Below are 18,881 nucleotides of genomic sequence, written 5' to 3'. Positions count from 1 at the left end.
GACTCGAGAAACAAAAAGAGGTCAGCTAGTACTCGTCGACACAATGTAATGTTATGTAATGTACAACACAGCAAATCATGCAGGACGGACAGAGTTCCACCATCCGGCCCAACAAGGACGGACCAAGCAGCGACCTCGTTCTGCCACAGACACAGACACACCGTCACGTCCAGCAGTCCGGAGCCTGGGCAGCGAGGAGCATGCTCCGTAGATACTTGTCGCCTTTCGCCTATGCATTCGCTGCTCCCACAGTCCCAGTGCAGAACGTTGGCAGTTGGAATAGAAGGCCGCATATCGTCAGCGTCGTTTGAGTTGGCGCCGTTGGGCAGTCCTCCCACTAACAGGACGATCAGCACAGCATGAGGGACGCGCTACCGGGTCCCTCCTCCTTTTCCCTCCCAGGCCCAGGTACATGGCGCAGTACAGGCCGACAGGACCTGCAAGCCTGCATCGAATCTGCACGCCGCCGAACTACCCGTCGCTCGCAAGTACTTGTGCTGTACCACTTCTGCCTGTGCGCGTGCTTGGCATCGAATCGCCTTTCTGCCTTTTGCCTTTTGCAGACTAACTGACTCCCGCGCTTGGTCCCAGATCCCCGTCTTTTTCCCAACCGGCCAAGCCTGCAAGCCCAGCTCTCGCTATTGATTTTTCCCATACAGTCATGCCCGTCCCATACCTGCACATCCTATTCTCACCCAGTTCACCTACCGACTACTGTATTCCCCGTGTCACCAGCAGCTGCATCGTCGAGGACGCCGCCTGCCTTGCTGCTGTCTGTCCGTAAACCACTTGGACCCCGGCCCGACCGAGTAATCATCGTGACATACTGCCTGCTGCACTGCACCTGCTGCACTTCTTTAGCGTGTTCTGGCCGCCCATCTGTCGCCCGATTCCCGTCCTGGAACTCGTCTACCGAGACTTTGCATTCGACACCCACCGCCCGCGAACGAGCGCACGAGACGGCCGAGACGATCGAAGCCAAGAAGGCATTGGAGCTTGTCGGGCTTTGGGTTCCCCCAAGTTTCCCAACCACGGGGGAGAAAAAGAGCTGCTTTGCTAGCTGCCAGGCGTAGTCGGGTTCAAGAAGCCGGGTCTCGTTTTGGCTTGGTTTGGCCCTGGGGGGTGGAAAAGGACTGGGAATATCCACAGCGTCAATTCTTTGTTTGTTTTTCCCCGGCGCCATGGATTCACGACAGCTTCAACAACAACAACAACAACCACATCATCATCAACAATCGATACCGCCGCACCCGCAACACCACCAGCAACAGCCACCTCCCATCAGCGTGCCTTTTGCCCGCAACGCCGCCGCCTCGCCGCCCTACGGCCGTTCGCCATTCCCGCACGGCCCGAACCCTGCGACGACAACGCCCTCGCCCTACCCGCCTGCATCACATCCCCAGGCGCATCCGCCGCCGACGAGTCCTGCAGGCTCGGCCACCGGTGCATATGAGCATCAGCATCAGCGACACCCTTCCGACCCCTCCTTCTTTGCGCATCAAGCGGCGCGGCCGTCCTATGCACCTGACCACCCGTCGCATCCTCCGCACACGCACTCGCGACACCCGAGCACCTCCTCCCTGGGCGGACACCCCGTCCACCACAGCATGGCGCCCCCTTCACCGCCTCCGGGCTCGCAACAGCAGCACCCGCAGCAATCCCAACCGCCCCCCAGTCGCAAATGCCGCCTGCCGGCCACCCCATGAGCCACTACGGCCACCCATCCGCGTCGAGAGGTCCTCCCGTCAACCTGGGACCGCCGAGCGCCTTCCCCGCAGGACGCGAGCTCCCCGCGCTCAACTCCATCCCCAGAACGGGAAACGCAGGCGGCAGCATGTCGATATCTGCCATGCTGGGCGGCGCCGCGGCTCACCGAGAATCCACGCCCGGCCATCCCCACACGGCCTTCCCTCCTCCCTCTACGAGTGCCGCCGCGCCTGGCCCGGGTCCTGCCTATGCCAGCTCGGTGCATGCTTCGCCCAGGATGCAGAATGCGACCGAGTACAACGGCTACGTTCGAGGACCGCAAACGCCACCGGAACATGTTCGTCCGTACGACGCGAGGGATCAGCGAGGTAGTGTGGCAGGCTCTCCTCCCCAGGCCATGTATGGAACACCCGAGGTGGCGCGCTTTGGCACTCCGCAAGCATATCCCCAACGAGGGCCACCGATGGGACCTGGCGATGACAGGCGAGACCCCAGCGGGAGGATGGCCGCCGCCAGTGTGCCTCCTAGGCCTAGCAGCCAGCCTAGGGCTTACTCAGGGATGCCGGGGCGGCCAGTAGAAATGGGACGTGGCCCGCCACCGCAGCCACAACCCCAGCCTGGCGAGCCCATGTACGGACGTCGAGAGGAAATGCGACCAGGGCAACAAGAGTACAACCCCGAGCGGCAACCCCGACCCCTTTCGTACGAGGAGCAGAGGAGGCTGATGGACCGCGACCGCGAGATGCGAGAGCAAATGGACCGAGAAGCCGAGTACCGCGAGAGGGAGCGGATGGAAAGAGCCCGTTTCGAAGAACAACAGCGAGGCCCCTTCATGGCGGAGAGGGAAAGGATGGAACGCGACCGCATGGAGCGAGACAGGATGGAAAGAGAACGCGAGCTGGACATGATGCGGGAACACGGCATGAGGGAGAGGACTTCTTCCGACCCCAGCCGTTCTCATGGGCAGCGACCTGTGGATTACGGCCCTCCAGGCCCCAACGGACAGGGTCCGCCCCAGGGACCACCTCCGTACGGCAGAATGGACCCGCGGGAAGCAGCTGCTTGGCAACAACAACAACAACAACAGCAGCAGCAGCAACGTCCTGGCTTCGACCAACCGCCTCGAGGTCATTATGATCAGCAGTTCCCTGGCCAGCGACCGAACGAATACCCCGTCACCAACGGCCCTGTCTACGACCGCTACCCAGCGCATGCGCAACCCCCATGGACCGATATCCCCCTGGCGGCCCCCCACCACAAGGGATGCCCATGTCTCAGCAGGGCCAACCAGGGCCGCCTCAGCCGTACGACTCCCCGGGATCGGCACAGGTATTCCCAGATGCCGCCGCACCCACAGCATCCACAACAGCAGCAACCCCCGCCCCACCAGCACCGACCTCGACCGAACGAAGAAGGCCCCCCTCCGCCTTCGATAGCATACAACGGGGGCACCGGCACCCTGCTCTACGAGCCTTCGCGGCAGCCCCGCTCCATGGACGATGGCGCGGCGCCGCCGTTGATGCGCCAGCACTCGAGCAACGGGCTTCTGGCCATCGGCGAGATCAACCGCAAAGGGGCGCATCTCCCCCTTGCCCCAGGCGGTGCAGGGCGCACAGCCGCAGCATCAGGGGCCGGCGGGCGAGCCTGGCATCAAGAGCGAATTCGGCCGCATGTTTTCTGGCATAGGAAGCGGTGCTAGCGGTTTGGGTTTCTCGAGTCCAGTGCTCTCGGGCGCCACCATGCCCTTTACCAACTCGGGGCTGGCCCGTCGGGACGATGTCGAGCCCCCCACGAAGGGCCGCCGGAGCCACCGGTCAAGGCCGTGCGGAAGCGCAATCGGAAAGCCAAGGACATCGACGGCAAAGGCGATGATGATGACAGCACCGGCCGCAACACACCGGTCGGCCGGGCCAAGCGCCCCAAGACCCATGCTCATCATCACCATCACCAGTACGTATCGTGTCGCATCGCCCCCTTTTGTGCATTACCTGCTAACACTGTCTGTTGAACTAGCCACCATCACCATCACCACCATGGGTCGGAGAGGACGAGCTCTCCACTCCATGCCGGCAACCCCCGCTCAAGAACTTCAAGTCGACGACGCCCATTCCGTCTCCGACTGGCCTCGCCAAGGACTTTGCCCTCACCCACAGCCACCAGATCCCGCGCTCCAACGGCGCCCCGACGTCAGCCCCAAAACAAGCCAGTACGACGCCCGTCATTGTGCCCAAGACGAAAAGGAGCGTCAACTCCCAAGCCGTCCTCGAGAGTGTCGCACACAAGCCGCGCAAGCACCTGGGGGATGTCGTCTACGATGCCAGCCTTACGCCCGCCAAGCTCAGCTCGCCATCGCGCTTCGGCTTTGCCTCGACGCCGCGCCCGCTGCCCATGGCCATGATCCGGGACAACGAAAACTCGACGCTCACCGTCAAGATCCCGAGGGCGCATCTCACGACGGTGGCGCGCGAGGAGATCACGACGCGCCGGGCCATCTGGGGAACCGACGTCTACTCGGACGACAGCGACGTGGTGGCGGCCTGCATCCATGCCGGCTGGATCCGCGGAGAGTGGTCCAACGACATCGACACGGACCTGCTGGATCTGCGGGTGCAGCCGCCCAAGTCCAAGGGCCGTAATGCGGCCGTCGCTCCCGAGCAGGGTCCCCAGGAGGTCCTCACGTCACCGCCGGCGACCGGGCCGGTACAAGTGCCTCACCACCGCGACCTTCACGTGACGATCCTCATCCTGCCGGCGCTCGAGAAGTACACGAGCACCACGCGGTTCGGAATCCAGAGCCGCGAGTTTGGGGGCACCTACAATGGGCGCAAGAGCAACCACGATGGCATCAGTTTCATGGTCACGGCCATTCGCTGGGTCGACGGCGCAGCGCCTCAGAGCCGACTTAGAGGGAAGGCGCGGCGCGAACGCATCAGGAAGGCCATGGGCGAGGTCCAGCGCGCCCATGTTCTCGACATTGGGGACGCGAAGACCAAGAAGCCGGCGTCGTCCACGACGGCCCCGACGACGAAGACGGTCAGTTTGGACGGCGACAAGGAAAACCACCCCGCCGCGAACGGCGTCAATGGCAGCAACGGGGTCAACGCGAAAGCGTCCCCGGCGCATTCCATGGAGAAGGACTCGGGAGACGTGGGCGAGCCCAGCAACGAGGAGGGACCTGCCAAGGTTGTGGAAAACATGCCGGTCGTCGAAACTGTTCAGGCATTATGAACGACATTACCCAGAGAAAGGAAGTAAAAGAGAGGGTGTGTATGTATACGACGTCAGATGAAACCAGACGATTTCTTAGATGAGAGGATATCACTGTACTGATAGTAGGGCATCTATCTACTGCGGGCCAAAATAGGGAGGGGATCAGGGCAAGAGGTCCCCCATGTTACATGTTACCGGATCTTGGTTTTGCCATATTCTCTCTCGCGCGCGCGCACGCACTCCCCATCATCAGCGTTTATCCAGCTTGTTGTTGTTTTTCTTTCGCGAGAGATACCTTATTAGTCAGGCTGGACTGGATGGTTCACAGGGTCATTCAGCATAGCGTGGGCGTTTTCGAAAACTACGAATAATATATCTTGACGTTTTCCGTTCGATGCACGGTTTCAAATTGAGATAGCCACTATGCGTGTATATTTGACATTTATACTCTACTTCCTTCGACTAATCGCTATCTGAAAACGAGCTGCGCAGTAAATCATGTGGCATTTGCTTGCCTTGTAAGGGGGTATCGGACGTGGTGAAAATGAAAGGATGTTATGTGTGTTTCTATTACTGAGTATCGTTGCTACTACCACTTCCCAGCCTAGAGCATGAGGGTGCCGGCGACGGCGACGGCGAAGGCGGCGGTGATGAGGCCGCTGAAGGCCTCGAGGGTCTGGGCGGCCGACTTCTTGCCGTCCTTGGCGGCGGCGTTGTTGGTGTTCTGGGCCTGGGCCTGGTTGAGGGTCTTGCAGGTGTCCATGAGGGTCGAGTTGCCCATCATGGCCTTGAGCTCCGTCTCCCACTTGGCCGACTTGTCCTGGAAGGCCTTGACCTTGGCCTCGTCGCCCTTGAACTTGGCCTCGAGGGCCGTCTGGTTCTTGGCCATGTCGGTCTGCTTCTGGAGCATGGCCATCTTGCGGCACTCGTGCTTGGTGGTCTGGACCGAGCAGAAGCTGGTGAGGGTGGCGTTGCCCTGCATGGCGGCGAGGTCGGCCTTGGCGCCCTCGGCCTTGGCCTTGAAGGCGTCGATCTTGGTCTGGTTGTTCTTGAACTTGGTCTGGAGCGCGGTGTCGTTGCCGGCCATGGCGAGCATCTTCTCGGCGAACTTCATCTTGCCGCACTCGCCCTTCTCGCGGGCCTCGGCGTTGATGGTGGCGCACTCGGAGACGAGGGTGGCGTTGGCCGACATGGCCTTGAGCTTGGTGTCCGAGGCGGCCACCTTCTTCTTGAAGTCGTCGATGGCCGTCTGGTTGTTGTGGAACTTGGCGGCGACGGCCGTGTCGTTGGCGCCGAACTTGGTGATCATCTCGAGCTTGGCCATCTGGAAGCATTGCTTGCCGATACTGTTGCCGCCCTTGTGGTCGCCCTTGTTGCCGTCGCCTTTGTTGTCGTCGGCGGCCGAGACGGACATGGCCAGGAGGGCCGAGACGAAGAGGTTGGTCAACTGCATTGTGAAGAGGATAAGTTGCTTTGGTGGGGATGAACTGGAGGTAGTAATAGAAGAAACACAAAAATGTTGATATACAGGCAAAAAAGGGTAAGTCGGACCGGCGACGAAGAAGTGAAGAAAAGGATAAAAAGGGTGGGAAGAATGTAAAAAGTGTCGATAGTATCGTGAGCTAGCCGATGACCTATTGAGGAGAAATCCAAGCCAAGAAGAGGACGGACGAAGTCGTCTTATATGTCACGGCGGTGGTCTGATGAGGCTCCCCTCCTCGCGTGCCGGAGGCGTTTCCCTTCGCGGTCGACGATTGGACTGGCTGTCAGGTTTCAGCAACCCACGAGGGTCGGTCGGTGTTTCGTCTTGGCGCCCGCCCCGATGCTTCGGTCCTCTGCGTAGGTCGGTCTCTGGCGAAAAATAGCCACATCGGGGGCAACCCGAACAGGGCCATCCCTGGAGGGGGAAAGCGAACGCGAATGCCATCTTTGGGGGTGTTTGGTTTGCGCCATGATGCGACGAAAGACGCAAATGGCAGGCCAATCAGGGGTCGCGCTGGGCCGGCAAGTGTGCCTTGTTTCGTGCTGAAACACCGCAGCGCAGCACCGACCCCTTCCTTCCCCCCAGGACAGGACAGGAAGACAGGCCATGCTTGACCTGTCACTCTCGCCAATGCCGCAACTCGAAGCGACCACCGACCAGAATGTCGGCAACGCATAGTCGCAGCCAGGACTGCCTCGCGCGACGCTGGCCGGGGACTCGAGGATCGGCGCCGATCTCCCATTGGCCAAGCCCGAGATCGCGGCGCCTCATTGGCCACGACCCCAGGAACGGGTCGCACACAGATGAGGCGTATGATTTACGTCCAGGTTCATTTTCTCTCTTTCTCTCTGATCTTGCATCCTACTGCCGCGTGATGGCTGCGGCGAATGCATGTCCATCATTGCTCCCGCCGATATCGATCAGGTTTTTCTTGGCAGAACCACCACCCATGCAACCGTTGCACGGGTCCGCAGGCTGCGGTGCCCCGGCCCTGTTCGTCGCCATCCACTGTATTGGCATGTCGGCGTCTTCTCTCCTCGGCAGCCAAAACGGGGAGGCGAGGCCAGATGGCCATCCATCTCCAGACGTTTCATACCCACGCCGTCTATTGGGAGTAAGCATAATATATGGAAAGAACGACGTCGGGGCCACGCAGCCAGCAGCTTTCGTCTGTCGGGCCCTCGGGACATCCCGACGAACTCGTGAGAGAGGTTGCAGTACCACGGCCAGGACGCGAGCAGTCGGCGGGTTTCAGAAATCAGCAGCGACTGCGGCGCCGTGGCGTGATTGGGCTGGGCGCTCTGGGTCCGTCTGCGACTCTGATGGCGTGATGTGGCCGAGTCCCGGTGGGATATATACCAGCTTTGCCCCCATTGCCCGTTTTGGGAGACGCCTTTCGCGCTTACAGCTCTCCCAGACCGGGAAGTCGGCTTTCTACAACGCGCATGGCATACACAATCATTATTCTGGGCCAAGTCGGGTATGGTATGCTGGGCCGAGCGACGGGTGAGGGTGTTGCGCCTGGTAGCACTCCTGGTATGGCACTCGTTTCCTCTTGACTTGCATTCGCCCGTGAACGCCATTTCGTGTTGACCTCTCGTCTTCGTGTTTCCAACAACCGTTACGTGACCTGAAGTTATCCCTTGCCTAACATGGCCATGGCCCTCCTCTTGGACACTCTTCTTTAGCCAACTGCCCCTGACAACCTAACCGACGACCGCTTTCTCCTCTTGGAAGCACGTAGGAGTGAAAGTCGGTGACGACAACAGGTCGATGGATACCATAAGTGTTCATGGTCAGGGACGCCGGGCGTATGGGCTGACATGCTCAAAGATCGAGAAGCTGGTCTGTACTCAATACCCAATACCTTTGCGCCTCGAAGGCCCGATATGCTGTCATTATATCCAACGTTCGTCGCCTACATACCGGTCATCGGCCGCAGCTGTGAGGGCCATAGTATAGGGCTGGGTTTGGATTGTTTTCGGAGATGTTCTGATATGAGATTGGTGCTAATACCTTCCGACTGATGACTTGGCATTGTTGAAGTGTCACTATGAGCAATGCCGACTACATACATCCCAAGATGGAATGCGCAGACCTCGTCCAACCAGTTCAAGGTTACGCAAGTGAAATAAACGATTACATGCCTTCCTTTCATGACTACATACACTGGTCAATCCACGGAAAGTACCATGCAGTTTCCGGGCTTCCTTCATTCTCATCAAACTGCACTCCAGGTTAAGAGAAACATCCGTCATCTTGCAATTCACAACGTCCAGTGTCCAATCTGGGGTTTGCAAAAGAAGAGGTAGAAGACCGCGACCACCATCTCATCATGCCTCCCTCCAGCTCCGTTTTCACCGCCTCCGTCGCTACGATCATGATGGCCATGATGGCAATGCTTTTCCTCATCGCCACGCCTGTTGCCGGTCAGGCTCTTGACCAGCGAGGCATTGGCTTGCTGGCCTACTACTGCGACGACGACTGGTCCATGATGCCGGGGTACACCTTCTCGGGCCGGTGCAATGTCAGCAGCCCCGCCGGGACCCGCGACTGGCTCAGCATCGACATCACCGGATGCTACACCGTCACCGACGACGGAGAGCTATCGATGGACAACAAGCGCACGTAGGTATCCTCCACAGAGACCCCTTCGCCGAGAGGGAGGTAAGCAAACGTACTGATCCGCTGCACAGCGGCGGCATGGCCAAACGGTGCGATCGCTGCGTCCGCTGCATCGACCTCGACAAGGACACCTGCATCCGGTGCGTCTGTTCGCAGTCGGATGGCGTCAAGCACTGGGCCGTCAAGGACCTTGGTACGTATCGCGGTGGCACGCGGGCGACCTGCCCATTCGTCTCTTACACCTGCTGACTGACGGGCTTGTGCGGTCGCAGACGACGACCTCTGGGTCGATATTCCCAACAGCCGGATCTGCTGCGGCGAGTGGTGGGGTGGTCCCTACTGCGGCTTCCGAGGCAAGCCGGACCCGCCAGGCGTTCCTGGCCAGGCCGCATACACCCCGACGCTTCCTTAGCTTTGATGGAGAGAAGACGGCCAAATATCGGTGCGAGGGGATCCAAAAGGCGTGGATGGCATACCCGTGTGGCCCTCGGAGTGGAAGTACGCGGCGGAGAGGTAGACTACGTATATCTTAAGTAGAAATGCACTGCCATGTCTCGACTCCTTACCATCTCAAGTACGGTGACCCAGGTTCACAACCAAAATCCAACTGTTTGCTCCAAGGAAAATAGTAATATTAGACAAGCGCTGTGTACATAATGGGTATCATGAATCAAAAGCCAAAAGGTCAGCCAGGGCATGGTTGGGCAACTGTACAACCTCCAACAACCAACTGCAAACCCCTGCCGCTTCGGCCATACGTGCAAAACGTCAATCATCACAGAACACATTCATCGTCATCGTTAAGACCCCATCCTCACTCCAGCCAAGCCCAGCTCATCGAGACCCGCCCGCTTTCCTCGGGCGCCAGCTGCGTGAACACGCTGATGGTCACGTCCAGGTCCGCCGGCTGGCAGCCCGTGCAGCGATCGACGACGGTGACGTCGACGGAGCGGTTGCCCCCGTTCCCGTTCCCGCCCTCGCTGTAGTCCCGCTGGATGCGGATGCGGCGGCCGCAGAGCGGGTTCTCGTTCGGGTTGCCGCCGCCGTCGCGGTGGGCGCCCGCGGCGTCGAAGGTGAGGTGGCTGACGGACACGATGGCGTCGCCGGCGCCCGAGGTGACGCCGCACGCGCCCAGCCCGGGCTGGTAGTACGTCAGGTCGCCGGTGAAGACGCCGTGGTTGGAGGGCAGCGGCAGGTTCTGGGTCGAGTTCTTCTTGTTGCGGGACAGCCCGACGCCGAGCCCGATGGCCAGGGCGAGCACGAGCACGAGGAGCAGGGCCGCGATACACAGCAGGAGGAAGCGCCGCGATCGGCCGCCCAGGTAGGTGCGGTGCGGCGGCAGCAGGGCGTCGAGGCGTCGCCGCAGCGGGGAGCCGGCGGCTGGCGGGCCTCGCGCGTCTGCTGCTTCTGCTTGTCCTTGTTCTCCTTTGGTGGCGGGAGCAGCAGCCGAATGCGTGTTCTTGTGTCCCGGGAGGTCTTTCAATCGGTCCAGAAACGAGGCCCGGCGCGGATGCGACGGTGTCTCCCAGTCGGGTGTCTGGTAGACGGGCTGCGGCGGTTGGGGTTCGGCCATGGTGTCGTCGGAGGGACTGGTTTCATGCAGGCGCTACGAATCGCAATTGGGTCTGTCGTGTTCTGGTCTTCTGTCGTAAAAGATGAACAGGGAAGACCTGGAGGCGATTCTCATGGTGGTAACACGGGAAGTGCACCAAAGGGTGGTGGTGCCGAGGCCATTGCTGGCGCCGAAAAACAAGGCAGTTTGCGCAAGATACCGGTTTGGACGATGTGACACAATCAACATGCCACCACCCGAAGAAGGCCTAGCCACTGGGAAAGCCACTGGAAACCAGCCACCAAGTGCTGGAAACCAGCCACCAAGTGCCGCATAGTGCGGGCAGGCCAAGACCTGTCGAAGCCAACCCCCTGTAAGTCCCCTGTAAATCCCCTGGCAGCCCGCTGGGGGCTAAGCTTGTCGGGGCCTAGCCTGGCCAATAGATGATGGTCTATCTGGCCGCCAGCGCCATCGGCATCAGCGGATCTGCTCATCGTCGCGCAACCCCATCGTGCAATCTTAACAAGAACGACGCATTCCCAACACGAATCGCGACCTTGTTGCTTGTCTTCCCGTCTTATTAAGCTTATCAAACAGGATGGTTCTAAGTGGCTTCCAATTCTAGGGGCCCCCGTGCCTGGATCGTGAGAGTGGACTTTGGCTTCTTCTTCGTCTCTTTCACACACCGACTGCCGACAACCCGGGAACTGTGCATCGAGGTGGGTAGCACCGCCAATCCTTATTAGCAGGCCAGCTTATTTCACTGCATGGAAGCCCACCTTGCCGATACCACGTGCTTCATGGGCAGGTGGCCGTTGTTTCTGCTACTAACATGCCCTTGATGTGGTGTGTTGTTACACGTCGCCCGCCAATATCCAGCAAGTTCCAGCGACGGACCAAACCAATGTCTACCTGATGCGGGTAAATACAATAATACAGTCGTTCGAGGCCGTTTGGTATCGCCACTTACACGACACAGCCCGACAACTTCCCTCAGCAGCATTCATCAAACATCTTGGACAAGCAGCCCCTTGCCCCTCAAGAAGCTTAGACGATATCCAGTTTTAGGGGATCTACCTCGACCTGACCCGGATTGGGAACCCCGTCCAGTACCCAGTTACTGCCCAGTCACTTTCCCATCTGGATATCTGGATAAATGACCTATCCAAACCAGCCAAACCCACGTGGATCTACAAGTGACGTTGCCTGAACCAAGCGCTTGGGTGCACAGGGAATGACTAGCCAAGCAGCCAGGGGTGCTATACATGAAGATGGGGGATTCCATCGGCCTTCTCGTGCCTTCTGGCCATGCCTCGCCACAACTGATTCGAGTGCGACTGCTTATACGAGAGATTATCGTCGTATCAACGAGGTTGGCCGTGTAAAAAGAAAGCCATATCATGCACTCCCGACAAATGAATTCATGTTGCATTGCTGTGCATCGCAGCATGTGGCCACTCAGCTACCCCAAGCAATCCTACAAGATATCTTTGCCAGGCTATACTGTAATAGATGATTTTCACAAGGAATCTTATGCAACTAGCCTCATCTGACCATCCTCATTTCTTGGCCCACCTTCCTCTTGGAGCATCGATGTCAGTATCCTGGTTCGCAGAGCCCTCTCGTCCAGGAACCCTCACCTGAAAGACGGCCGCACGGGGATCCATCCGGCATTGGCTCCAAGTGATGTGGGCGATGTGCCGTATCAACATCGTGAGTGTGCGTGGGTTTACAGCCCAACACCCCGTACCATCTAGGGCTTCGGCCTTCCCAGTCCTGCTCCCAGGACCGCTAGAAACTTTCCCGCCACTTGGGAGCGAAACAAGCTTCTCGTAGGATATAACTGCCGTCGTTACCCACCGCCACCACTCAGAGCTAGCGACGCTCCCAGGTGTTTAGCTTCGTGATATCTGCACCGATTGTCACATAGTCCATCATGGCTTCCATCTTGCGGTCCACCGTTTCAGCGGTGCTGCTGCTACTCCTGCTGTCGCCCCTTGGCATCGACGCCGCGCCCACGCCGGACCTCGCCGTCGCCAACCCAGACGCCACCAACATCGTGCCCGACAGCTACATCGTCAAGTACCGGCAGGACGCCAGCTACGACGCCCTCCGCGAGAGCCAGCAGACGATCGAGGACCTGGCGGCGCTGTACCCCCCGCTTGGCCTCCCCGTGTCGGCGTCGTCCTCGTCCCCCTGCTCCTGAACTTCTTCAACATCAGCAGCGCCTTCTTCGGCTTCCACCTGCAGGCCGCCGACGCCGCCACCGTGCGCCGCATCGCCGCCGACCCGGCCGTCGAGTACGTCCTCTACGACACGTACGTCACCCACGCCGGTCGGCCGACCCGCCAGCCGGGCGCCCTCGCCGGCCTGGCCCGCATCTCCCAGGCCCAGCCGCTGTCCGAGAGGGACGACGGCGACTACCGGTACGACAGCTCGGCCGGCGAGGGCGTCACCGTCTACGTCATCGACTCGGGCATCTACGTCGACCACCCGGACTTTGAGGGACGGGCCCGCCACGGGTACAACTCCATCGACAGGAACGTAAGTGCCACCACCACGTCCCTTGGCGGTCGGGTCATCACGGGATCTGTCTACCGAAACAGAGACCGGCGACGAGAAAGGGACATGAGAGGGGACCCCAAAAAAACGAAGAAGCTAACAATATGACCCCCTACCCTCTAGTCCGACTCGCACGACGACAACGGCCACGGCACCAACGTCGCCGGCATCGTCGGCAGCGCCACCTACGGCGTGGCCAAGCGGGCCGAGCTGGTGGCCGTCAAGGTGCTGGACGCGTCGAGCTGGGGCACGTGGGCGGGCATCATCGACGGCATGCAGTGGGCGTCGGACGACATCAAGTACCGCCGCCGCAGCGTCGGCCGCGCCGTCATCAACATGTCCATCCAGAGCGACCGCGTCGACGCCATGAACGACATGGTCGACGCCATCCACGACTCGGGCATCCCCGTCGTCGTCTGCGCCGGCAACTACAACGTGAGTCATTAGTCACCCTGCTCCCCCCTTTTTTTAATCGTGACAACAGCAGCATCGCCGGCTGACACCGTTGGGCAAATACAGAAAGACGCGTCGACCATCTCGCCGGCTTCAGCCACTTCGGCCATCACCGTCGGCGCCATCGACGCCATGAACGACAACAAGGCCGACTTCTCCGACTATGGCTCCGTCGTCGACGTCTTCGCGCCGGGTGTCCGCATCGTCAGCACGTCGCATAACGGCGGCACGAGCACCTACAGCGGGACCAGCCAAGGTGAGTTTCACTATTTTTCCCTGTCTGAATCAAGGTGGAAACTGACATCCGGCTCTTCTTGAAATAGCCGCTCCCCACGTCGCAGGCATTGCGGCTCTGCTGATGAGCTCGGAAGGCCTCACCGATCCTGATGAAATCGCGTCCAGGATCAACAGTCTTGCTTCGGATACGGGTGCTTCAGTCCAGCAGAACGTGCGCAGCACCACTAACCTGATTGCAAACAATGGTTTCAAATAAGCGTCAGGGGGTACCAGAATGACAAGGCTTCGTTGCATATATTTAGGGTTGTACTTGTATATAGACTCGGATATGGTGGTGTTTGGTGATCATGGGATATCATAGAGGAAAAGTATTGAATTTCAGGAAGCCCATGTCGTATGTGTTTTCCGTTAAGGTTATCTAGTCCTCGCCCAACAACATATCTGTCTGTTCCCTTTCCAATTATGCCAGGCCGTTCTTATTTGTGCACATAGTCCCGTCAACGACATATTGTTACCGACTTATTTTCGCATAGGCTTCGGCGGGTTCTTTCATTAGTAGTTGTCGCACAAGTCGGCTGCCTGGTAAAAGCAAGCCAAAGCACCACCATCGACCGAAATGGTGTCGGCTGTAGTAGATTTATTTGGTATTAGTCTATGCAGAAATCATGATGCGCATCGTTCTGGTTATGGCGTGAAGTAGACTTACTCAGGTCAACTTGAGTCCAAGATGCACCACCCGTAGCAGGCGGCAGGTTGTCACTTGAGCCAGTGCACGTGCAATTCAGGAAATGGTCCTCGAGATAGCATTCATTGCAATGACGAAGGCCGTTTCCATCCTGGCGCGGGGCAAGGGAACCAAACGCAACCTCATAGCAACTGCGACTTGCATATTAGTTGATTGTCTTCGCAATGGATACGAGGTTGAATCAAAGACCGAGGCGAAGGAGGGAGGGATCGGAAGCGTACGTGTCGAGCAGCAGTAAGCTGTATACACTCGCGCCGTGTTCATCGGAGCAGTTTCCCTTGAGAAACCATGTATGATGTCCCGGGTTCCAGAGCTTCACGGCTTCGCAGGTATCTCCTCCGAGGGGACCGTCGGCCGCGGAAGCGGGAATGGAAGCGAAAGCCACGATGGCAGACACAATAGTATACGCAGACACGAGCATGGCGAGTAAGCGTAGAATTAGGTGATGTGTGGAACCTTGTCTCCGTTCGTGGGATTCAAATCCGAGATGGCTTCTTTGAGTTAGGAGATCTCGTGCTGTGGATAATGAATGGAGGAACGGGAAAAGGATATCCGGCTGTCAGGTGGTCTTTATAGGTTTTCTGGTCTAAATGGGTATAGAGAGTAATGCTGGAGTTACAGTCATATTGTATACAACTTACCAGTTGCTCACGTCACACCTGATGCCAATGAATCCACCAATTTTACCGAATGACAAGATGCGTCCTAGCCGGATTCTGAAAATGAGGCCGTGGGGTGATGATCTAGGTTATATGTTGACGCCTCTAATGACCAGCTTCGAACCATAGGAATAGGTCTCTCGGCCCCCTTGCTTGGTCAGCCTCTCGTCATCAGGATGGCGGATAACGAAACCCATATTGGCCCCTACGAAGAGCAACAATCATGGGAACGTTTTTACGACACTAAAAATAGTAGCACTGTGATAGATTGTTGAGCAAGAGGGGTGAAATTGCTACTTAGTATGCTACGGAAATACACTGCTGTCCTCCTTGCTTGATCATGTCAAACAATGCCATGCCTCTCTTGTTCTCTAATAGGGTCAAGCCCTTTGGCGCCCGAAATCATTGATTCCATCCCTCTACTCGGGGCAGTTGACACCGTCCAGGCCGTAACAGCTCAAGTAGCCGTTGTGGTTTGTAATGGCATCATCTGCAGTCGTAATGGTCAGTCTAAGGAATCTGTGCTTGCAGGTAGCGGAGAGCCAACTTACCCAAGCCACGGCTCGTGGTGACGTAGTTGCCGTTCTTGTCCTTGCAGTCGCAAGTCAATTCGAACAGGTCAACGCTGCAGTCCTTACACTTGACCAGGCCCTGGCCCCATTGCTGGGGCTGGAGTGCGCCGTTATCGTCGACGGCAAAGCAGCTGTCATTCCCGTCAGTTATTCTGGCTTCGAGGCCTCGAGGAAACAATGGACAGGGCGAGTGGGCGGAGAGACTTACGCATCCAGAGAGGCGCGGCTGCAAATGCTGTTTCCACCATTGTCCTTGCAGTGACCTTGGAGATACCAGACCTGATCCTGCGGGTGCCAGAGCGACCAGCCTGAGCATGTATCCATGAGCGAGCCGTCGGCGAAGGTGAAGCCCACGAGAAGAGCAAGGATGTACGTAAACATCATCATGGTGATGGAGGGAAATGGGTTGATGGGAAATCTTGGCTCGTTGGGAAATTTCAGGTTGATCCGTGACGGATATTGCGGTTGGAATTGGATATAAGAATGCTGGTGGAAATCGAAAGTCGTTGGGTTGCGAGAAACATGCAATAGAAGAGAAGAGTGACCGATGCCAGTTGACTAAATAGAAGTGACAATTACAGTGAATACAACGGAAGTCGATAAATACTAGTTACAGGAGCTGTCACATTGAATGAACATGACATTATTACGATCATATTGAATGCAAGCAGTTATCCATCACTCCCTGCATTGCACCTGCCGTAGAACTTGGGATGGGTTGTATCGACATGAATCAAACCGTGACTCTTCAGGTTTAGTGACCCCCTATAACGCCTTCCCTTGAGAATACCTACATGAGCTGATCAAAGACATCGGAACTGCCATTCGCCCTGATATCTTGTATTCACACAGGGTAGACCTCTCTGGTCTAATTCTGATATTACACCAGTTTACAAGAACCCCAACATTGTTAATCAGCTGTCATGGCGTATCAACCAAGAGCAGAGTTCTTAATTACGCTCGGCAAGATTTCAGGAGTCGGTGGACACGGCGTATCTTCGGTGCAAACGCCGTATCTTCAAGGCTCCGAGGCTCTGATGCTCCGACGATTCCCATTCAGTAGGCTTACTCAGACGAGAGGCCATACAGAGTTAAATGCCCGCGTCAACCCCAGCTCGCCGCATTTACAGGCTAATTGCTACCCTTGTTGGCAATTTCGTTATGTTCCTGAATGGAGTTCGTGGCTATTATTGGGCGGCACAGCCCCTGCTCAGATCCCCCGCGGCAAGGGGCCGAACCGTTCCTTACTAAAAAACCAATGGGCATCTCGCATCGTTAAATGGTGGTCGTCTTACTACATCGCCAACCATTTCTTGGCGCATCAATGTCTGCTAGCGTTGCGACTAAGATGTTATATATGCCCTCGCCTGCAGAGGCAAAGGCAATGGAAATGTATGGACTCATCAGCCCTCGAATTGACTCAAGATTTGCTGCCTCTTGATATCGACGATGCGATCAAATATTTTGCTAGTGGCAGCTCTATGCCTGAATGGCGTCTCCGCTGCATGCCCAAAGAAGAATCCTAACAAGCCAACGGTTCCATCGGTAATCTTGGCGTCTTCGGTAACATCAACGACATCAACATCGTCGGTAATCTCTAAATCATTGACAGCATCGAAGCCGTCGCCGACAGCAGTGAAATCGAACTCAACGGTATCATCGGTAGCACCCCTCGCGACCCAGGACAAAGTCAAAGCGGGCACTTACCAGCAACATGCCGAGGCTGCCCTGGACAGGCTGCAGCAGTGGTACAACCACGACACCGGGCTGTGGAAGAGCTACGACCCGTCGTGGTGGCAGTCGGCCAACGCGCTGACGACGCTGATCGACATGGCCGAGGCCGGCAGCCCCAAGGCCAGGAGGCTCGCCGAGACGGTGGTGCCCAACACCTTCCACGCGGCGGGGGCCTTCAACGTTCGGGAGGGCCACCGGCTCCGGCGAAGTCTCGGACGCGCCGAGAAACAGAACCCCTACAGTAACGACTTCTACGACGACATGGGCTGGTGGGCCATGGCCTGGATCCGGGCCTACGACGTCACCCGCAACAAGGCGTACCTGGCGACGGCCGAGGCCCTCTTCGCCGACATGACGACGGGCTTCGGCACCAACTGCTCGGCCGAGGGCATGTGGTGGGACAAGAAGCACTCGCACATCGACCCCATCTCCGACACCCTCTTCATCGAGGTGGCCGCCTGGCTGGCGAACCGGCCGACGGCCGCCGAGAAGAAGGACCACTACGTCGGCTGGGCGGTCCGGGCCTGGGACGGCTTCCGCCGCGGGCCCATGTACGTGGCGGACCAGCACTACGTGACGGCGGGCGTCAGCATCAAGACGTGCCAGCTGCCCAAGAAGGCGCACGGGTACACGTACTCGAACGGGGCGCTGGTGAGCGGGCTGACGGCGCTGTCGGCCGCGACGGGCCGGCCCGAGTACAGGCAGGAGGCGCACCGGGTCGCGCGCGCCATCATGCGCATCATGGCCAAGCGCGGCGTGCTGCGCGAGCCCGACATCAACCAGGCCAAGCCGGGCGAGTCGGCGCCGCAGTGGAAGGGCGTCTTCATGCGCGGGCTCGCGCACCTGCACGCCGCCGAGCCCAGGGCCGAGTACCGCCAGTTCGCCCAGCAGTGCGCCGACAGCATCTGGGCCAAGAACCGCAAGGGCGCCGCCGACCTGGGGCCGGACTGGCTCGGGCCTTTCCACGGCGCCGCGAACGCCAGCCCGCAAAGCTCGGCCATGGACGGTCTTGTGGCGGCGTGGACGATGACCAAGTAAAGGGGAGAAAAGGGGTAAGTGGATCGACCAGGGGTTGGGTCACATGTGTGGTTTGTATAGTCTATTTCTTTATGTATTATAACTTATCTTCCTAAAAACAAATTGTTATTATTACCTGCCAATACTATCTCCAGTGCCCATCTGCTGTCTGTTGTCTCGCCATGAACGAAACATAGTGATTAATGTGGTAGAAGAAAACGTACAGTGGTGGATGGTTTCAATATCAGGCGGTAAATAGCAACTGTTTGACCAGAGATAATAATGACTTTAGTGGCATAGAGTATATCACATCACTGATTCAGCA

The 18,881-nt window shown here is 58.1% G+C and overlaps 9 protein-coding genes across 9 annotated transcripts; 5 read left to right on the top strand and 4 right to left on the bottom strand.

Moving 5' to 3' along the window:
- Positions 1 to 661: 661 nt before the first annotated feature.
- PG998_015125 (uncharacterized protein) lies at positions 662 to 1,073 on the top strand (the record flags this gene model as incomplete). The annotated part of the gene is made up of 2 exons (XM_066881941.1): positions 662 to 776; positions 862 to 1,073. 2 exons carry the CDS (start codon positions 662 to 664, stop codon positions 1,071 to 1,073), a joined length of 327 nt encoding a protein of 108 aa, XP_066723139.1.
- Positions 1,074 to 1,181: 108 nt separating this feature from the next.
- On the top strand, positions 1,182 to 4,935 carry PG998_015124 (uncharacterized protein; the record flags this gene model as incomplete). Its single annotated transcript, XM_066881940.1, has 4 exons — positions 1,182 to 1,595; positions 1,676 to 3,308; positions 3,504 to 3,661; positions 3,721 to 4,935. 4 exons carry the CDS (start codon positions 1,182 to 1,184, stop codon positions 4,933 to 4,935), a joined length of 3,420 nt encoding a protein of 1,139 aa, XP_066723138.1.
- Positions 4,936 to 5,521: 586 nt separating this feature from the next.
- PG998_015123 (uncharacterized protein) lies at positions 5,522 to 6,370 on the bottom strand (the record flags this gene model as incomplete). The annotated part of the gene is made up of 1 exon (XM_066881939.1): positions 5,522 to 6,370. One exon carries the CDS (start codon positions 6,368 to 6,370, stop codon positions 5,522 to 5,524), a length of 849 nt encoding a protein of 282 aa, XP_066723137.1.
- A 2,365-nt stretch (positions 6,371 to 8,735) lies between these two features.
- On the top strand, positions 8,736 to 9,437 carry PG998_015122 (uncharacterized protein; the record flags this gene model as incomplete). Its single annotated transcript, XM_066881938.1, has 3 exons — positions 8,736 to 9,028; positions 9,097 to 9,218; positions 9,298 to 9,437. The coding sequence occupies 3 exons, from the start codon at positions 8,736 to 8,738 to the stop codon at positions 9,435 to 9,437; spliced, it is 555 nt and encodes a 184-aa protein (XP_066723136.1).
- Positions 9,438 to 9,839: 402 nt separating this feature from the next.
- On the bottom strand, positions 9,840 to 10,598 carry PG998_015121 (uncharacterized protein; the record flags this gene model as incomplete). The annotated part of the gene is made up of 1 exon (XM_066881937.1): positions 9,840 to 10,598. One exon carries the CDS (start codon positions 10,596 to 10,598, stop codon positions 9,840 to 9,842), a length of 759 nt encoding a protein of 252 aa, XP_066723135.1.
- A 1,915-nt stretch (positions 10,599 to 12,513) lies between these two features.
- On the top strand, positions 12,514 to 14,085 carry PG998_015120 (subtilisin-like protein; the record flags this gene model as incomplete). The annotated part of the gene is made up of 5 exons (XM_066881936.1): positions 12,514 to 12,752; positions 12,803 to 13,121; positions 13,263 to 13,574; positions 13,659 to 13,848; positions 13,916 to 14,085. 5 exons carry the CDS (start codon positions 12,514 to 12,516, stop codon positions 14,083 to 14,085), a joined length of 1,230 nt encoding a protein of 409 aa, XP_066723134.1.
- Positions 14,086 to 14,381: 296 nt separating this feature from the next.
- PG998_015119 (uncharacterized protein) lies at positions 14,382 to 14,995 on the bottom strand (the record flags this gene model as incomplete). Its single annotated transcript, XM_066881935.1, has 3 exons — positions 14,382 to 14,455; positions 14,536 to 14,705; positions 14,796 to 14,995. The coding sequence occupies 3 exons, from the start codon at positions 14,993 to 14,995 to the stop codon at positions 14,382 to 14,384; spliced, it is 444 nt and encodes a 147-aa protein (XP_066723133.1).
- Positions 14,996 to 15,652: 657 nt separating this feature from the next.
- PG998_015118 (uncharacterized protein) lies at positions 15,653 to 16,192 on the bottom strand (the record flags this gene model as incomplete). The annotated part of the gene is made up of 3 exons (XM_066881934.1): positions 15,653 to 15,723; positions 15,785 to 15,936; positions 16,014 to 16,192. 3 exons carry the CDS (start codon positions 16,190 to 16,192, stop codon positions 15,653 to 15,655), a joined length of 402 nt encoding a protein of 133 aa, XP_066723132.1.
- Positions 16,193 to 17,254: 1,062 nt separating this feature from the next.
- On the top strand, positions 17,255 to 18,577 carry PG998_015117 (glycosyl hydrolase; the record flags this gene model as incomplete). Its single annotated transcript, XM_066881933.1, has 1 exon — positions 17,255 to 18,577. One exon carries the CDS (start codon positions 17,255 to 17,257, stop codon positions 18,575 to 18,577), a length of 1,323 nt encoding a protein of 440 aa, XP_066723131.1.
- Positions 18,578 to 18,881: the final 304 nt, after the last annotated feature.

The sequence above is a fragment of the Apiospora kogelbergensis genome (assembly GCF_038363985.1).
Source record: "Apiospora kogelbergensis strain CBS 113332 chromosome Unknown utg000019l_segment0_segment0, whole genome shotgun sequence".
NCBI classification, from domain to species: domain Eukaryota; kingdom Fungi; phylum Ascomycota; class Sordariomycetes; order Amphisphaeriales; family Apiosporaceae; genus Apiospora; species Apiospora kogelbergensis.
This window is presented reverse-complemented; position numbering and strand designations above follow the sequence as displayed.